Genomic DNA, 17,841 nt, shown 5'->3' with positions numbered 1-17,841 from the left:
AGAAAAGACTCCCACAGCGAGCATAGGAATAAGCAGGCTGATGATGTCTAAGAGACGGAGACCTGATTCTTGGAGGTGCTTGCTTTGTTTTGTAGAGCCTTGCACCAGCTACTAAGAATGGCTTTCTTGTTTCAGAATGAACCTCTACAATTAGCAGGAAAGATCTGAACCTTAAACACTAAGAAAGGATGGTATGCCCTACATGTAGAAATTTGGGAAATCCTTTAAGCACACACCTAAAGGGTACCATAAACAGAAAAGAAATCTCAGGATTAAAGGGGAAAGGATTTGGCCATAAGGTTGTTTTTATTTTTTAAATTTATTTTTATGTTTTTATCTTTTGATTTTTGTAAGACAATGGAATGAAGTGACTTGCCCAAGGTCACACAGCTAGGTAATTATTAGTGTTTATGGCTGGATTTGAACTCAGTTCCTCCTGACTCCAGGGCTGGTGCTCTATCTACTGCTCCACCTAGCTGCCCCCGCTACCTAGCTGTCCCTCATAGGGTTGTTTTTAGCCAAGACAGTGTGAGAATCCCAGTGGTTTTGGGCTGTGAGATGCTTGGAGGAGGGAAGGAGGCCAATTAGGAGGCTGGGCTTCAGGGACCTGGTAGTAGGCTGACCAGGTCTAAGAGCAGGCAAAGTCACAAAATTTGTATATTTTGTGGCCTATGGAACCTTCCAGAATAGTGAGGACTCCAACATGTTTTAAGGAATTGAATGATTTGGAGAAGGGACAAAGAATGGCAGAATTCCAAATTTACAGAAAGATTTCAGTGACAGACCAGTTCAAGCAGCATCAGGGCAAAACTCAAGAAGGAACCATCAGGAGGAGAACAATACTTTGTTCTGCACATTTTGTGAATGATGTCAGAAAATGTCAGATAGAAATGCCTAATAAACCACTGGACATTTAAGACTTGAAGCTTTGGGAAAGAGAGCAGGGTTGGAGATGTGGATTTGGGAGGCATCCACATTAGCGGAGGAAGTGTTGAGAGGAAGAGAGGGAGGGTAGGAGGGAAGGAGGAGTTCCAGGCCAGGCAAGATGGCTACTGTATCACCTAATTGAGGTGGGGAGAAAAGGATATCTTAAAAAAAGCATCATATAATTAATGAAAATGAAGGGGAAAAAACCTTCCAAAAACTCAGAATTTCAATATTGAAAAGAAATTCAGCCCATGCTGTGTCAGAAGTCCTTCTACAATATGCTCCAAAACTGGCTTCCCAGCCTTGAATTAAGAACAACTAGTGAGCAGACATACAGCCCCTCCCAAAGCAGTCTGCCTCAGTCCCATGGAACTGGAGTTGGTTTAAAAAAAATTATTTATTTAAGGTTTAGGGTTACGTGACTTGCCCAAGGTCACACAGCTAGGCCGTATTTGAACTCAGGTCCTCCTGACTCCAAGACTGGCACTCTATCTACTGCGTCCCACCTAGCTGCCCCTTGGGAACTGAAGTTGTTAACTGAAGTACTCCATCCCTGAGTGGAGAAACCTTTCCCAAACTTTCTGTATAAATGTCAAATTAAGGTCCTGGAAGGATGGAATTTGCCATCTGAACCCATGGAGAGACCTTCACGTCTTTTTGCTAAATGTCCTCAAATGTCTTCTTCCACACAAATGGTCTTCAGCTTCCTGAAAGGCTCCATTATGTCCCTGAGCATTTTATTCCATTTTATTCCAATCCCTATTTCCTTCCACTGGTACTCATCTAAGGTGTCAAGGCTTAGTCCAGACTGGCCCAATGCTACACCCTCTCTACATCTCCAATACTTTGCTAATAATGTTCATGAGAACCTCGAGGAAATTTCAAAGTCTACAAATGTTTTAAAAATATTCTTCTCAGTGGATAGAGTACCGACCCTGAGGTCAGGAGGACTTGAGTTCAAATCTGGCCTTAGACACTTAATAATTACCTAGCTGTGTGACCTTGAGCAAGCCACTTAACCCCACTGCCTTGCAAAAAAAAAACAAATCAAAAAATTCTTTGTTTTTTACTGTACTCCAACTGATCAAGGTTTTATAAAGAATATCTAAAAAATTAAGGAAAAGAGAAAGCCCAATTAAAATATTTGACAATAATAACAAAGTTACTATGGAGAGTGTTTTTATACTGATTATAATTACAAAAATATTTAAATACTATTCATGTATTTATCTGTGTAGAATAATTTTTAATGTTTTTCTATGATGGTCTATAGTTTGAGAAAGAGGGATAGTGGTAGTAGCAGAAATAAAATAGCAGCAATAGAAGGGGCAGCAGCAGGAGGAACAGGATCAGGAGCAGCAGTAGTAGTAGTAGTAGTAGTAGTAGTAGTAGTAGTAGTGGTAATAGTAGTAGTAGTAGAATGAGTAGAATTAGTAGTAGGAGGAGGAGGAGCTACCTCCACAATCATTCCATGCTCCAATTTTCAGTTTTAGTCTATCTCCTGGCTCCTTTATGTATCTACAAACAGGCTCAAGATGAAAAATTAAAAAAAAAATTCTTGCAATGAGAAAACAACTTTAACTTGGGGAGAAAGTTATTCATTTTGACCAAAGATTCTTACTAGGAATACAAGGCTTGTCCAACATTAGGAAAGTAGTTTATCTATTCAATTATATGAAGAAAAAAGATAATAAAAGCTACACAATTAATTCAATAGTTGAAGAACAAAGCCTTCAAAAAAAATAGAAGGGCCCTTCTTTAATATTATTCAAAGCATTTATTTATTTATTTGTTTGTTTGTTTGTTTTGCAAGGCAAATGGGGTTAAGTGACTTGCCCAAGGCCACACAGCTAGGTAATTATTAAGTGTCTGAGGCCAGATTTGAACTCAGGTACTCCTGACTCCAGGGCTGGTGCTCTATCCACTGAGCAACCTAGCCACCCCTGAGGCAACTGATCTTGCAGTCTGATGTTTTGGATTTATTTACTAGGTCCAAATCTAAAGTTATCGCTTGCAGTGAAGGAACATTAAAAACATGCCTATTACAAACCAATGTAGAGCAAGGCTGCCCTGCCTTCCTCTCCATTATTTAATATGATTCCAGAAATGCTAACTAGAGCAATATGCAAAGAGATTAAAATTGGAAATAAAATTATCCATAAGTGCAGATGAAAGGATGGTTTACTCAGAACTCCAGAGATGATAGGATGTTAGCTAGCTTCAGCAAGGTAATTGGATATGATTTTGTTCTTCAGTCTTCATGTTCCCATTTGGGATTTTCTTGGCAAAGATACTGGAGTGCTTTGCCTTTTCCTTCTTCATCTTATTTTACAGACGAGAAAACTGAGGCAAACAGGGTCAAATGACTTGCCCAGTGGCTGAGGCTAAATTTGAACTCATGAAGATATGACCATCTTGACTCCAGACCCAGAACTCTATGCCTTATGGTACCAAATAGCTGCCCTTAGTAGCATAAGATAGCCCATAAAATCTTCAACTTTTTAAAAACTGCTAATCAAAAACAAGAAAGAAATAAGAGTCCTTCCATCCCAAAGAACTACACCATGCACAAATATCTGGAAGGTAACCTACAACTACATATTTGAATTTTGCAAAAATGCAACCATAGAACATTCTTTATAGAAATAAAAGGAGACATAAATGAGAGAGATATACTGCTCATGATTGAGTCATACCAATATTTGAAAAATTATATTGCCTTTACAGGTTTAAGGCTTATTGATGGGAGATGCTTTTTAGATGTTGACATGATAGTAAAATCCATTGAGAAGAATAGAAACCCTAGAATTTCAAGGGAAATAATGAGAAATACATATGATAGGGGTATATTATAAAGCATTACCAGACCTTCAACTGTATCATCAAACAGAAGTCCTTAAAATTCTTAATTGAGTAAAAGAACAGAAAAATGGAGCTGTGGGACAGAAAAACAAATCAAACAGGTGAAAATAGGAGCTCCTTGTTGGATAAATCCTGAGACTCTAAATGATGGGACTTGGCAGGTGGGACTTGTGGTTTCTTTGATAGAGGGAAATCCCAGGTTACAAAACATGACCATAACTGCAAATTATGATCTTAACAATCATGGAATCACTGAGAGAACTGAAATGTTAAGTGAGTCACCCAGGGTCACAGAGCCAGGATGTACCAGAAAAATACAGGTCTTTTTGGACTTCAAAGCCGGATTTCCATCCACTATTCTACATTGCCCCTCTTTGAAGAAAGCATCTTGGGAAAACTGGAAAACAAATTGAGAGACATAAAGTTAAGCCCAACTCTGGTGATTTCACACCATATATTCAAAACAGATACATACACAACCTAATCACAAATCATGAAAGAATTAGATAATAATGAGAGTTCAGGCATATTTCACAACTCTACTAGGAAAGAGTTCTGACTTAGGGGATGAAGAAGATCATAAAAATTAAAATAGACTATTTGGATTATAACATTACAAAGGTTTTTGTATGATTAAAATGATGGAAAACACAATATAAATAGTGGAATGGGAAAATATTTTCTTCTAATAATTGAGGACAAAGCTTGAAATCTTGAACATAGATTATTAAATAGTTATAGATTTAGACCTAGAAAGGACCTTAGAAGTCATAGAGATGATGCCTTTCATTTGTAGCTGAGGACACTGAAGCAAAGAAAGGTTAAATAATATTTTATCCACTTCATATCAGAAGTGTGTATTTAAGGCCTTCCATAAATCAGTGTGTGTGGTAATGTTCACTAATGGAAAAATTTTACATAAACTCCAGAATGTGACGTTTTTGATATTGTAGCTTTGATGCCTTATGTGGTTTGATGTATTTATATACTGAATGTAGAAATTTGATGTTTTGAGGTAGTATCATTTTGTCTTTGTACGGATGTGTACTTTACTATCTTCCTGATCAGTTTTTATGGTATTCTATCACATTCTATCTCTCTTTTCTTTTTTTAATGTTATTTTATATTATTTTTCCACTTACATGTTAAGAAAATTTTTCAACATTCATCTATGTGCATATGCATATTTTTAAGTTACATAATTTTCTTCCACCCTCCCTTCCCACCCCTCCTCCCCTCAGTGGCAAATCGTCTGGTGAATATTGTAGATACACACTAGTGTTTAACATGTTTACAGAGTAATCATTTTTGTTATGAGAATTAGGATAAAGGTAAAAAGAAAGAAAACCATGAGATATGAAAGAAATATATAAGAGAAATTTTTAAAAAGTGAAGGTAGTGTTCATTCAGATTCTGTAGGGTTTTTTAGATTTGTTTTGTTTTTCTTCCGCTGGATGGAGATAGCATTGTCCATAGCTGGGCTCCTAGGGTTGACCCAGTTCTCTGAACTGCTGAGAGGAGCTGCATCCATCAAGGTTGACCAACTCACTATGTTGTTGTTACATCCTATCTCTTTAATGGAAATAAAAAATTTAGTGCAAACTAGATATTATGTCAGAATCAATTATACGAGGTCCTAGTAATCCATTTACCAATGATGATGTAAAAGAAATAACAGCCAGCGTTTTACTAATGCTCTACAGTGTTTCAAGCTCTTTCCTTGTTAGATCCTCCCAGTTGCCCTGTGGGGTAAGTTTTGGAGTTTGGAGGAAGAAAAGAAAATTGGGGCACAGAGAAGTGAAGTGATTTCCTACAAACATACCACTAGTCATAAAAGGGTCAAGATATAAACTCAGGTCTTATGAATCCTAGAAAAATGATGGAAGGATCAGGGTCATGGGGCTGGCAGTCTTTGCTTGAGCAGTCGAGTCTCTGTCCTTGACCCTGTGCTCATTAACTTTTTGTTAGCATCTTGAGAATGTTACAGCATATGGAGAAAATGAGGAACTTGATGTTGGAGGAGGACTGAGTCAAAATTTTGTTAGGGCTTCCTCCCACAGGGACGGGCCTCTTATTAGAGAGCGGCTATAGGTGGTGCAGTGGATAGAGCACTGGCCCTGGAGTCAGGAGTAGCTGAGTTCAAATCTAACCTCAGACACTTAATAATTACCTAGCTGCGTGGCCTTGGGTAAACCACTTAACCCCATTGCCTTGCAAAAACTTTAAAAAAAATTTTTGTTAGGCTAAAATTACTGCCTAAATCTAGAAAAGACTAAATATAAAATCTACACTGGAATGGAAAACAGCAACAACAATTGTATTAGTATACAATTGGGTGATGCAGCTCATTATGAGAACTATTAAATTTGAGGTGGTACCATGTTTAGAGTGCTGGATATGGAGTCAGAAAGACCCAAGTTCAAATCTTTCCTCAGACACCTAACTATATTAGTTAACTTCATAGCCTCTGAAGTCCCTTCTAACTCTGAGATTCTGTGATTCGGGCTGGAAGATGGCAGGGATTCCAAAGACTGGAGACCGTTGAGGTCAGGGTGAGACTGGAGTTGATATCCATGAAGATGAAGAGTATTCCAAGTGAGAATTAACTGAAGTAACTGAACATATTTCATTATTGGATGTCGAAGTTAAATACTCCTTTCAGAGCAATGATAAGAAAAAGGAGCTGGTCTTAGAGCAGTACTTCCATTAGATGTTAAACAAAGGATATTTAAGCTTAATGTATAGAAAAATCTTCTACTAGCTAGTGCTATGCTTTGGTTTGGTGCAAAACGATGTATCTTGGGGAGAAATAGTAGGTACCACATCACTGGATGTCTGGAAATGGGAATTTTTCAATAGAAATGATTTGTACTAGATTCCTTCTGATTTCTCTTTCAGCTGAAATTATTTGAAAAAAAGGGAATATGTGCTATTCTAATCTTTTTTTTTTCAATGAGAGATGGGGTGGCATTGTATAAAGAGCACCATACTGCAAGCCAGAAGACAGGATTCCATCCCATCTTATATCATACAATTTGACCCTACCTAGGCTCAGTCTCACACTCTGCCTTCTGTTTTCTCTTCTACAAAAAAGGAAATTACAAAAGTAATATGTACATTCTCTCTCACACCATGAGGTTAAGGAAGTATTTTGTGAACCACAGAACACCATAAACACCAGAATTGTGACTTAAAAAAATACTGTAATACAGGAGAAAGTCATCTTGATTTGTGAAATAATTCAAAGGCTCATAGTTTTTTTTTTTTAAGAGACTTGCTAAAAGAGAAATTGTTTTGAAAGTGTTCTGGTAGGGTCGCTGGAAGGTACAGCCTAAGATAGGATGATTATTTTTATGATTGTGTCTTAAACTACTATAATCTTTTATAGTACTAGGCAGGGTTATTGATGTTTAAAAGTAATTTATTTTCCCGTAAACTAAAATTTTCTAAATTCTTTCTGTTTTCCTTTACAAGATATCAAGTCATCAGCACCCCAACTGATTTTTTTATGGTAATGGAATATGTCTCTGGTGGTGAATTATTTGACTACATCTGTAAAAATGGACGGGTAAGTGACATGATATTCAGTACTTTAGGCAAAAGAAGACAAGGATGTTGGTGGATAGTTTTGTGTGTGTGTGTGTGTGTTTTAAGAGATTCTTGAAATGCTAGAGGGTTTTAAGTTTTAACTATTTGATTCCATCTGGAAGACCTCAAATATCTTAAAATAATTACTATAAATCAGTGTTCTATTCATGTACTATACTTGCAAAATTGGGGTTACCTCAATTAGTAAAGCAAACACACTGAATTTTAGATAAACAGAAGCTGTTCCTTCTTTGCATGGTTTTAAAGATTCATATGATTTATGCAACAGTGCAGAGATTATGTTGTGATTTTAAGGAAGGAAATTCCACATCACAACCAGCAGTACAAAATATCCTTTTCAGTATCCATAATTGGGCACAAATGCCTAGGTCAGTGTGTCATTTTAACTTGGGCTCTTTCATCTAGTTCCCCGCCTTCTCCAGGCATCCAGGGAATGAAAATCACTTCTGCATTGGGCAATTTGAATGTTTTGCTAATAGAAGGGTTTTTTTGGTTTGTTTCTTGTCTTTTTTTTAAGAGCAGGATTCTGCCAAATTTGGTTTAACATAAGATACATTCTAAAGCAGTGTTCTCTTGGTGAGTGAATAAATATTCAGGATATCATAATGTGGTTTCTTTGGGACTGGCAGGTTGAAGAGACAGAGGCTAGAAGACTCTTTCAGCAGATTCTTTCGGCTGTGGATTATTGTCACAGACACATGGTTGTTCACCGAGACCTGAAGCCCGAGAATGTGCTGCTTGATGCTCACATGAATGCCAAGATCGCCGACTTTGGTATGTGACTCCTACAGGACGCCAGAAATGTGAAAGCGGCTGCTGATCTTCAGGGGAGCAGCCAATGTGGCTTGGCAAGCTCTGGGGGCCTCTGAGGCCGGGGCTTTGTTCAGCAGAATCTCCAGAAATGTGCATCCTATGCCCTCCTGAAGTTTCATCTAGGGAACAGAAAATAACTGACCCACAATGTAGTAGAAATTACATTGAAAAGAAAGTCACTTAAAACAAACTATTCAAAATCAACTGGAGCATAAATAACTTAAACCCCAAGAACTGATGGATCAAAAAAAAATAATTCAATAGTCTTCTTAAAGATAATTACAACAAGTGGGTAATATAGCACAATTTTAGGAATATAGCTCAAGTAGTTAGGGGAAAATTTATATCTCTAAATAGGAATGTAATTAAAAATGTTGAAAAGTTAACCAATGAGAAAACCCCAAGTAAATACCAAATTATAAATCCTAAAAAACAAAAAAGAGATTACCAAAATTTAAAAAACCATTGAATTAAATAAAACTTTTATTTGACAAAAAGAAAGCTAATTTGATCAAAAAGAAGAAAACCAAATTACCAAAAATGAAAAAGAAATAAAGGATATTATTAGAAAATATTTTGTTCAACCATATTCCCATAATATTGAAGCTTAAATAAATGAGTATTTTAAAAATACAATACCTACATTAACAAAACATAAAATAGAGAATTTAAATAACTTATTTTCATAGATACAATTTTTTTTATTATTTTATTTTTACATTTTTTTACCCCAGCTACATGCAAAAGTAAGTTTCAACATTTACTTCTAAAACCTTGAGTTTCAAATTCTTTCCCTTCTGACCAGACCAGTTACTTGGTTTAGGCTAAAAATGTGTAGACATGAAACATATTACTATAATAGTCCTGTTGTAAAAGTAAACATAACCCCTCCCCAAAAAAGAAAGAGAATCCTCAAGAAAAGTAAAATGGGGGAAAAGAAAAGAGTGTACTTTAGTTTATATTCAGACACCATCAGCTTTTTCTTTGGGGTGGATGGTATTCTTTATCATAAGTCTATTGGAGAAATTGCTTCAGTATTATTTTCCCCACTTTAAATTACTTCTAGCTGCATTTCTCTCTATCCTATTCCCCTCCATCCTATTTATTCTCTTCCCTCTATCTTTTCACCCTGTTCCTCCTCATAGTGTATTGTATGTGACTACTGTCTCTCTCTCACAGTATTCCCTCTCTTCAATCACCTAACCATGCTTTCCCTCTCCTGTCCCCTTTCTCCCATCCCCCCCCCCCCATTTTCCTCTAGGGTAAAGAAAGAGTTCTATGTTCAATTGACTGCATATGTTATTTCCTTTCTCACCTCTTTTATTTGAAATAATTTATCCCATTCTTCCTCTCCTTCCCTAGTACATTCCTTTCTCACCCATCCATTCCATTTTATTAATATATTATATCTTCAAATTCAACTTCCTCCTGTGCCTTGTCTATATATATATGATCCTTCTAATTGTCCTAATAATTAAAAAAGTTCATATGAGTTATCAATATTATCTTTCCATTCAGGAATACAAGTAATTCAACATCATTAAATCCCTCATTATTTGCCCTTCCCATCCACCCTCTATGTGTTTCACCTGAATCCTGTACTTGGTCATTTCATCAGGAAAGTTCAAAAAAGTTCAATATTTCATCTTTCCCCTGATCAGAGTGTGTTAAGTTTTGTTGGGTAATTGATTCTTGGTTGTAATCCAAGTTCTTTTGCCTCAGGAATATCATATTTCAAACTCTACAAGCCCTTAGTGTAGAAGCTCTTAAATCTCTAAATCTTGTGTAATCCTGACTGACTGCCTATAATATTTTCTCTTTGAATTCGTAGTTCTGAAATTTGACTATAATATTCCTGGCAGTTTTCATTTTGAGCTGTCTTTCAGGAGGTGATTGGTGAATTCTTTCAATTTCTATTTTTCTCTCTGCTTCTAAGATAACAGGGTAATTTTCCTGGATTATTTCTTGAAAAATGAAGTCTAGACTTTTTTTTTTGGTCAAGGTTTTTAAGTAGTCCAATAATTTTAAAATTATCTCTCCTGCATCTGTTTTCCAGGTTAGTTGTTTTTCCAGTGAATTATTTCACATTTTCTTCTAGTTTTTTTATTCTTTTGGTTTTGTTTTATTGTTTATTGATTTCTCACAAAATCATCAGCTTCCCTGAACTCTAGTCTACATTTGAAGGAATTGTTTTCTTCAGAGAGCTTTTTTATCTCCTTTTCCATCTGGCCAATTTTGCTTTATAAGGCTTTCTTTTCCTCATTGACCTTTTGGACTACTTTTTCCATTTTACCCAAATTTGTTTTGAAGATGTTATTTTCTTCAGTACTTTGTTGTAATTCATTCACCAAGCTGCTGACTTGGTTTTCATGGTTTAGAATTTTAGATACAATCAACGCTCTTCCCAATTTTTCCTCTACCTCCCTTACTTGATTTTCAAAGTCCGTAGTCTGAGACCAATTCATATTTTTCTTGGAGGATATAGAAGCTCTAACTTTGTTGTCTTCTGAGTGTGTATTTTGATCCCCCATAGGAACAAAGTAATTGTCTCTGATCGTTTTTTTCCTTCTGTTATTTGCTCATTTCCCCAGCCTATGACTTGATTTTAACTCTTTGATAAGGCTGGATTCTGTTTCCAAGGTGGAAGTTGCACTGTCTCAAGCTTTTGAGGGTTTTTGCATCAGTTTTCAGGGACATCCCCTAGGGACCTCAATTCCTCAAAGGTCTTATGAGAGGCTCTGACTGCTTTTCTGGTCTGTGCTCTGGTCTGTGGATGATCACAAGCTCTCCCCTCTGCCCTGGAACTGTGTGGAGGGTCCATGCCCCACTATAGCAATAAAGTTCCTTTTCCTGAGACTAGTAACCCAGACTGCAACCTGGATCTGAGTATGATTGAAGCAATAAAGTATTGCCTCAGGGATAGCAGAGAGACCTCTTCAGTCTCCCCCAACCCCCTTATTGTCCCTGGGCTTAGGGCTCTTGAAGCAGCTGCCAATTAGCTCCCTGCTGGGTGATTCCCCAGGTCTTCTGCTCCTGGTTCCTGGGTTGGGTCTGCATTGAGACCTGTGCTGGCCTGGCTCCCCTCTCACTCTGATGTGGCAGAGTTTTCCTGTTGAGCTTCCCAGTGGTCCTTGACAATCCCTGGCTTGAGAGATATGGAAATCATCACTACTTCCATGACTGGTTGTTCCTGGATGGCTGGAACCAGTTTGCTCTGGATCACTTGGGCTGCACTGTGGCCCTTTCTAGCCCCATGGATCTAACCACTGTGGACTGTCTCTCAGATCCAAGTTGTTTTGGGCTTAAAAATTATTTCATTCAGTCTTTTTGTGGATTCTGCCAATCTAGAATTTGGTTAGAGTCTTTATTTAAAGGTATTTGGAGTGATTTGGGGAGAGCTCCTGAGATGGCTTTCTCTTCTCATCCTTGCCTCACCCCCCATAGTTACAAATTAATGAAGTCATAAATGAACCTCCAAATGGAAAAACTATAGAACCAGATAAATTCACAAGTGAAGTCTAACAAACATTCAAAGAACAGATCCATTATTTATTACTGTTTGCAAAAATTATCAAAAGAATTGATCCAAGTACCTGGGTTCAAATCCGACCTCAGACATTTAATAATTACCTAGCCGTGTGGCCTTGGGCAAGCCACTTAACCCCATTGCCTTGAAAAAACTAAAAAAAAAGGGGGGGGTGGCTAGGTGGTGCAGTGGATAGAGCACCGGCCCTGGAGTCAGGAGTACCTGAGTTCAAAGGTGGCCTCAGACACTTAATAATTACCTAGCTGTGTAGCCTTGGGCAAGCCACTTAACCCCATTTGCCTTGCAAAAACCTAAAAAGAAAAAAAAGAGGAGATCCTAAAGAGTTCCTTCTTAAGCACTGACTCCCTGATTCAAAAACCAGGGAGAATTAAAGCAGAAAAAAACTGTTTACTGGCATCCTTAATGAATGTATTACTATAAGTATTTAAATATTAGCAAAGAGGGAAAAAGCAACATATATCAAAGATTATACACTATGAACATATTATATTTATACTGGGAATTCAGGGTTGGTTTAATATTTGGAAAATTATAAACTTAATCAAAATGAACAAAAAATAATATGGTTATATCAATAGATGTAGAAAAATCTGTTGACAAAATAGAATATCATCTCTGTTAAAAACACTAGGAAACCTAGGAATAAATGATTCTTTCCTTAAAATTATAAGTAGTATATATCTAAAACTAAGAATGACCATTATAATAAATAAACTATATTTCTTTCCAATAAAATCAGAGATCACTGAAGGATGTCCATGATAATCACTTCTATTTGATGTAGTGCTGGGTATTGTGATAAGACAAGGAAAAAAATGAGTAAAAAAACAAAGGTAGAGGAGAAGGAAAATGATCACTTTTTTCAGATGCTGAGATGATATAGTTAAGGAATTCTATGGAATCAATTGAAAAAATGGAACAATTATGAACTTTAGTAAATTTACAGTATACAAATCATCAGCATTTTCATGTGTCTCTCAAAATACACCTTTAAAGCTGTCTAAATTCAGCTAAAACCCACTATTTGCAAAAAATAGAAATAGGCTGACATAAAAAAATACTTGTTGATGAGTCAACAGAATAAAAACAGCAATACTAACAAAATTAATGTATTTATTCAATGCCATGACAATCAAACTACCAAAGGCTTATTTTAGAAACTAAAAAAAAATAATGTCAAATGGAGGCAGAAAAGATCTAGAATCTTAAGGAAATAGTGAAAAGAGGTGGGAGGAAGGGGACTTTTCAGTGTTAGATCTCACAATAGACTCAGGACACTTTGGTACTGGATAAAAAATAGACAGGTCAGTCATTGAAATAGTTTTGGTAGATGACAAGTACAAAATGGTCTACATCCCTTATTATGTGAGAAACTCAAAAAGTCCAACTTCTGAGATAAAGATTTACTGTATGATAAAAACTGCTGGGAAACATGGAAGAAATAAGATTTAGACCAGCATCTCACACTTTATACCTAAGTAAGTTCCACATGACTATGTGGCTTAAATATAAAAGGTCTAAATATGTCATAAATAAATTAGTGCTAGGCATTGGACTAGGTGATTTACAAATCACCTCATGTATTCAACAAAATAACTATGGAAGTAGATGCTTCTGTTATTCCCATTTTACAGTTGTGGAAAGTGAGATAGATAGAGGTTATGACTTGCTTAGAGTCTCATAGTAAGTTCAGATTTGAACTCAGTTCTTTCTGACTTCAGATCCTGCATTATATCCACTCTATCACCTAGTTAAAGATTTTTTGGGGTTAAAAAAATGGAAAACTAAAGGGATGAATGACCATGAACTGCAGAATGGTTGAATAATTTTAGGTATGTGACTATGGACAAAGACTATTGGGCTATAAGAAATAGGGAAATAGATATTTCAGAGATATGAAAAGGTTTTTCTGAACTGATGCAGAAGGAAGTAAGCAAAGCCAGATTCCTAGGACTTTTAGAAATTGATGAGAACAATCAAATGAGGACATTCAAGTAAATAATGTCTGTCCAGGGAAAAAACTTTATAAAGATAAGTAAATTTGAAGCTAGAAGAACTATGAGTAGTACAATGACTCCATGATCCCAAGGGACAAAGGGACCACCCATCTCCTTTCTTTTTTTTTAACAAGGCAAATAGGGTTAAGTGGCTTGCCCAAGGCCACACAGCTAGGTAATTATTAAGTGTCTGAGGCTAGCTTTGAACTCAGGTACTCCTGAATACAGGACCAGTGCTCTAACCTAGTCTCCCCATCTCCTTTCAAAGAGGTGATAGAATGTAGAAGGCAGAATTGAGACAAATGTTTTTATATACAGCTAATGAGAGAATTTATTTTGCTTGACTTTTCATATTTATTACAAAGAATTTCCTTTTTTCTTTTTTTCCCAATGGGATATGAGGTAGGAGAGTGAGAAAATAGATTGTAGTTATAATTTTTTTTAATTAAGAGTGGGGAGGATATCATAGTACTTTAAATTGAGGTCCCTTTATTGCTTGTTTTACTTAATTATTTTACCCTGTTATAAGAGACCTTTCAAGGACTGGGGGTAATCCATACTTATTTGTAATGTTAAAAGCAAAACATATCGATAAAACTTTAATTAAACATAATACATTGGAAATGGGAGAGGCCTTAGATATCAAGTCTAACATCCTTTTTTTCACAAATGTTGAAACTGAGGTCCAGAGATAGGAAGTGACTTTTCTAGAAGCAGAGCCAGGGACTTTGAAAAGGATTTTTGTTTTGTTATTTAGTCAGTAGATTGCATTTTTCTCCTTTAAATGCCAAAAAGTCAAGACTTTTGGGTTCACTTAAATTATAACTGAAACACATGATATTTTGGTAAATAATTTATTTGAAATTACTTCATTGTGAAACATGAACCAACATTTTCAAAACTCCAAAAGCTTTGACATTTCATTTGTCTTTTGATGAGATTTTTGATGTTTTTTTTAACCTCCATGTCTTCTGGTTTAAAAATGCCCATAATCATTTATTTTAAACATGGTTCCTTATAATATTTTTTTAAATAGGATGAATGACACATAAAAAGGCAATATATTCCTAACAAATCTAAAACTGCTATTGATGGTTTTTAAACATGAAAATTATTTAGCACTAGGTAAACCATATTTTTGTTTTCAGGTTTATCAAATATGATGTCAGATGGTGAATTTCTGAGAACAAGCTGTGGGTCTCCAAATTATGCAGCCCCTGAAGTCATCTCAGGCAGGTAATGAACGCATCAGTCAAGGTTTTGTTTTCCAAAGATTCTCTCTTCGAGAGATCTTGGCACATAACTGAGTGATTCCACACAGAGTGGTGTAGAGGACTTTCTGAATGGACAGATTGGGCTCCAATACCAAACACTGATAAGGGTGGCCTGGTTGCCTTAGGGTTTACCACTGGAAAATGAGTGAACAATGAACTCAAAATTGTGGTGAAGGGATTTCTTATTAGAAAGAAGTCGCACCCCAAGTTATCTGAAGTCCTTTCTGAGATGATGTGATCTGTGAGTGGCATTTCATTTTTTGCTCATCATTTCCCTATATCCATTTAGAATAACTTATTTTCAGGAGAGGAAGCTCCCTGAGCATTCACTGTGGAGTTATGCATTTTTTTTGAAAGAGAACAAATAAGAGACACTACACAGTTTTCATAGCTCTAGGCTCTCTTTAGAGTTTATCATAAACTCTATTTTCTGCAAAGTGCAAGAAGAGCAAGCTTTTTATGGGTCAAGTCTCTTCCTTTCCCTCCAGACTACCTTCTATCTCCACTATATTTATTTTGAATTAGCTTTGTTAGACCAGATATTAATTGATCCCAGCTGCTGGGCAGGCTGAGGGTGGCCCAACTCTTGAGCTTGGACATTCTTAGCTGCGGTGGACCCAGAGATCGGCAGCAATGTTACCATGGATATGGGGAGCCCTCAGGATCTGGGACTTTCCAGGTTGCCTCAGATGATCAGAGCTCCTGAGCATGAAGAGCCCTTCCCCTTCCAACTGGAGCAAGATGGGACAGCTAGTCTTTAAAAATAAAAAAAGAAAGAAAGAAAAAAGAAAAACATAGGCTCTTTGAGGATTCCCTGGTTTGACATTTTCATTTGTTGTCCTCATTGCTCAGCAGTATATGGCAAAGAGGAAGGCCTTGAGAAATGGTGATCGATCAGAGGAAAAAGCACAGAGTAGAAGATGTTTTTTTAGTGAAAAATTTTTTAGATAAAAAAATCTGGTCTCCCTGCTTATTTAATCGATCAATTGATATTTTATTAAGAGCCTATATGTGCCAGGCATTGGCAGGTCAGTGGACAGCATGGCGGCTCTTATTGTCCAAAAAGAAAACTCTTCTCATCTAATTCTTTCATTATGTGTGACCCTTTATGTTTAGGTTGTTTTTGAAAATATGGTGTGAAGTCACCAGGGTTGAGCTTAAATTCATCTCTCCCAATTTGTTTTGCAACTTTTTCAAGAGTTATTCTTCAAAGTGGGGGCTGGTGTGTTATGATGAAATGTATGTGCTTAAACAATCTCTTTTACCTTTTTTTAAATACTGATTTTTACCACTAAGATGAGCATTTGACCCACTCAGTAGAACTGAGGGTTGTAAAAGACTGCTGCTGCACCCAGCTGGCTGCCCTGTGAAAGACTAGAACAAATGCCACCTTTCATTTTCAAAGCAATCCTGCCACTTACCAAACTTCTTTGTGGCATTGATTTGTAGTCTGTATTAGCATTGATGTGGTTTTTAATTGTTCAAGCAAGGCTCTCTCCAAGCAAAAAGCAGAGTTCTATTGAAAGTGGAAAGAAATAATTTGAGCAAAGAAAATAGTAGCTACCCACTGGTACAGTTATATTAAGTTTGGTAGCTTGGACAAGAAGGCAAAACATATTCTAAATTGTTGCAGTTTTAACAGTTATTTCTTGGAATTGTTGGTACATAGTAAAATTATCAGAGAACTGTGTGTGTCACTGCTATTCAAGGCAACATTGCTCTGTTTTTTTTCTGTGTGTATGTGTATGTGTATGTGTATGTGTGAGAGAGAATCCATGAGAATAAAAAGGAGTAAAATTTTTTAAAATTATATTTATTTTAATCAAAATTTATTTTTTCTTCCTCCCATTCTTCCCAAGGGAAAAAATTTCAAAAAGAACTCCTAGTAACAAATATGGGTAGTCAAGCAAGACAAATTCCCACATTAGCCACATCCAGTAGTCTGCCTTAGTCTATATCTTCTTTGCTAGCTTATAGGGAGGCAGAATGCTTTATCATCCAATTCTGGCAGTTATGCTTGGTCATTGTGTGGATCAGAGTTCTTAAACCTTTCAAAGCTAGTTGTCTTTACAAAATGTTATTGTGCATTTTGTTCCCCTGGAACTGCTCTTGAGGTCACTTCCTGCTTGCATCAATTCATATGACTCTTCCGAGTATCTCTGAAACTATTCCTTTCACTATCTCTTACAAAACAATGGCATCTATTACATCCATTTGGCATAATTTGTTCAATCATCTCTCAACTTGTGGTTACCCCTTTCCTTTGCCACCATAAACAAGAGTGACTGTCAAATTATGGACAGATAACTGTGTCATTTTTCTCTTCTCTTGATCTCTTGATCTCTTTGGTCATAGGCTTCTTTGTATTATGACTGAGTCAAAGGGTATGCAGCATTCGCTCCCCTTTGGGGAGTCATAGCCATTTTATTGTTGAATAAGACAAGAGAGGCAAGTGAATTTGAGTATTTTGAGAATGGTGTTGTCTTTGTCTCCTGACTGTCAAAAACTGTAACAATGAGCCCCAAAGGACTTTGGTACTTTCACCTACAGGAATTTGAACTTTCTTTGAAACAAGCCATGGCTTGGAAATTATTTTATTACACCAGTCTTTATATTTCAGTGTGTCTGTGATAAGATTAGTTGAACTCTACCTGGTGGGAAAAAATGTTGACAAGGAGAATGGTGGCTAAGGAATTAAGAATGTTGGAATGGACAATGCAATTGTGTGGTGGTTGTTTTGTGTTTGTCAAAGCCAAGCAGTTCCATGTTGTCTATGAGCAGAACCCGTTGGTCATGCCATTCTCAGTGTCCC

General features: G+C 36.5%; 1 protein-coding gene across 3 annotated transcripts in view; it reads left to right on the top strand.

Moving 5' to 3' along the window:
- The window catches only part of PRKAA2 (protein kinase AMP-activated catalytic subunit alpha 2), a 75,768-nt gene that overhangs the window by 35,395 nt on the left and 22,532 nt on the right, over positions 1-17,841 (top strand). For all 3 annotated transcript variants that reach the window (XM_074221340.1, XM_074221341.1, XM_074221342.1), the window contains exons 3-5: positions 7,264-7,357; positions 8,028-8,172; positions 14,904-14,991. In XM_074221340.1, the coding sequence (XP_074077441.1) occupies positions 7,264-7,357; positions 8,028-8,172; positions 14,904-14,991 (327 nt within the window). The remainder of the gene's footprint in view (positions 1-7,263; positions 7,358-8,027; positions 8,173-14,903; positions 14,992-17,841) is intronic.

Source organism: Macrotis lagotis, chromosome 2 (genome assembly GCF_037893015.1).
Source record: "Macrotis lagotis isolate mMagLag1 chromosome 2, bilby.v1.9.chrom.fasta, whole genome shotgun sequence".
NCBI classification, from domain to species: domain Eukaryota; kingdom Metazoa; phylum Chordata; class Mammalia; order Peramelemorphia; family Peramelidae; genus Macrotis; species Macrotis lagotis.
Note: the sequence above shows the minus strand (reverse complement) of the source record. Positions and strands in the feature narration are given on the sequence as shown.